Raw genomic sequence first — 984 nt, 5'->3', positions numbered from 1 at the left:
ATATATGTATAAAATATTTTTAACTTATACTAAAAATAGATTAAAATTAAACTTTATATATTTAATTTATATTTATATATATGGTTAATTATATGCAATAGGAAAAGCGAAAGGCAAAAATATAATCCATATACCGGAAAAGGAAACAGCACCATCTTCATCCATAGATTCGCCTTAGCTTGTGATGGGAGTAATGGGAGCTCAAATTTAAAATGCTCAAGAATATATTATTTCATGTGGAAACTTGCAATTCATGACATAACAAAACACTACCCAAATTTTTTTATGTTCAATATAGCACTAAATTCACACAAGCTCATCACCAAATTAATTTATCAATGAATGTACTTAGTGCAATTCTCTTCATCTCATCACCATCCTTCCACTAATTAATAAATAGATTCCCAATCGCATTAACCCTTTCACTCCACTTACAAATTGTTACATATACTATTTTCTTACTTTAATAACAATGTATATATGATATATTATTCTACATACATATTATCAAAAAGGACAATCAAACCAATATTCACAAATTATATTCATATTTCATCATATCACTTAATCAACAATTACACCAACCCAAAATTGGTTGATTTTGTAGATCATCAACTTTACATGTAGCAATAATGTTAGGGGATTATACTTTAGAGAGTCACCAACTAACTTAGCTGTAACAAGAAATAATAATATCCCCTATAAATTAAAAATGCAAAAATTAAAAATTAAGGGAAAAAAAAAAATTAGGTACAGAACTTGGTGTTATTGTTGTTGATGCAGTTTCGTCTTGTTAAATTCTCAGCGATATGCGCCAAAGATTGAAGGTTGCATTTTACGATTGTGTCCACAAAAACGCACGTGTCTTCTTTTGTGTTCCCCGGAGGCACATCCACTACGTAGGATTCCACAACCACCGTGCCGGCGCCGGAGGAATCTCCGCCGCCGGAGGAATGAAGCGTAGTAACGGATCGGTAGTTCGCG

General features: G+C 31.9%; 1 protein-coding gene across 1 annotated transcript in view; it reads right to left on the bottom strand.

Annotated features, from left to right (window-relative positions):
* LOC107628487 (abscisic acid receptor PYL4) overlaps nt 521-984 on the bottom strand; it is a gene marked incomplete in the record, with an annotated part of 1,459 nt that continues 995 nt past the window's right edge. Inside the window, 1 exon segment of the mRNA XM_016331139.2 lies at nt 521-984. Coding sequence (XP_016186625.1) covers nt 747-984 — 238 coding nt within the window.

Source organism: Arachis ipaensis, chromosome B02 (assembly GCF_000816755.2).
Source record: "Arachis ipaensis cultivar K30076 chromosome B02, Araip1.1, whole genome shotgun sequence".
Lineage (NCBI taxonomy): Eukaryota > Viridiplantae > Streptophyta > Magnoliopsida > Fabales > Fabaceae > Arachis > Arachis ipaensis.
Note: the sequence above shows the minus strand (reverse complement) of the source record. Positions and strands in the feature narration are given on the sequence as shown.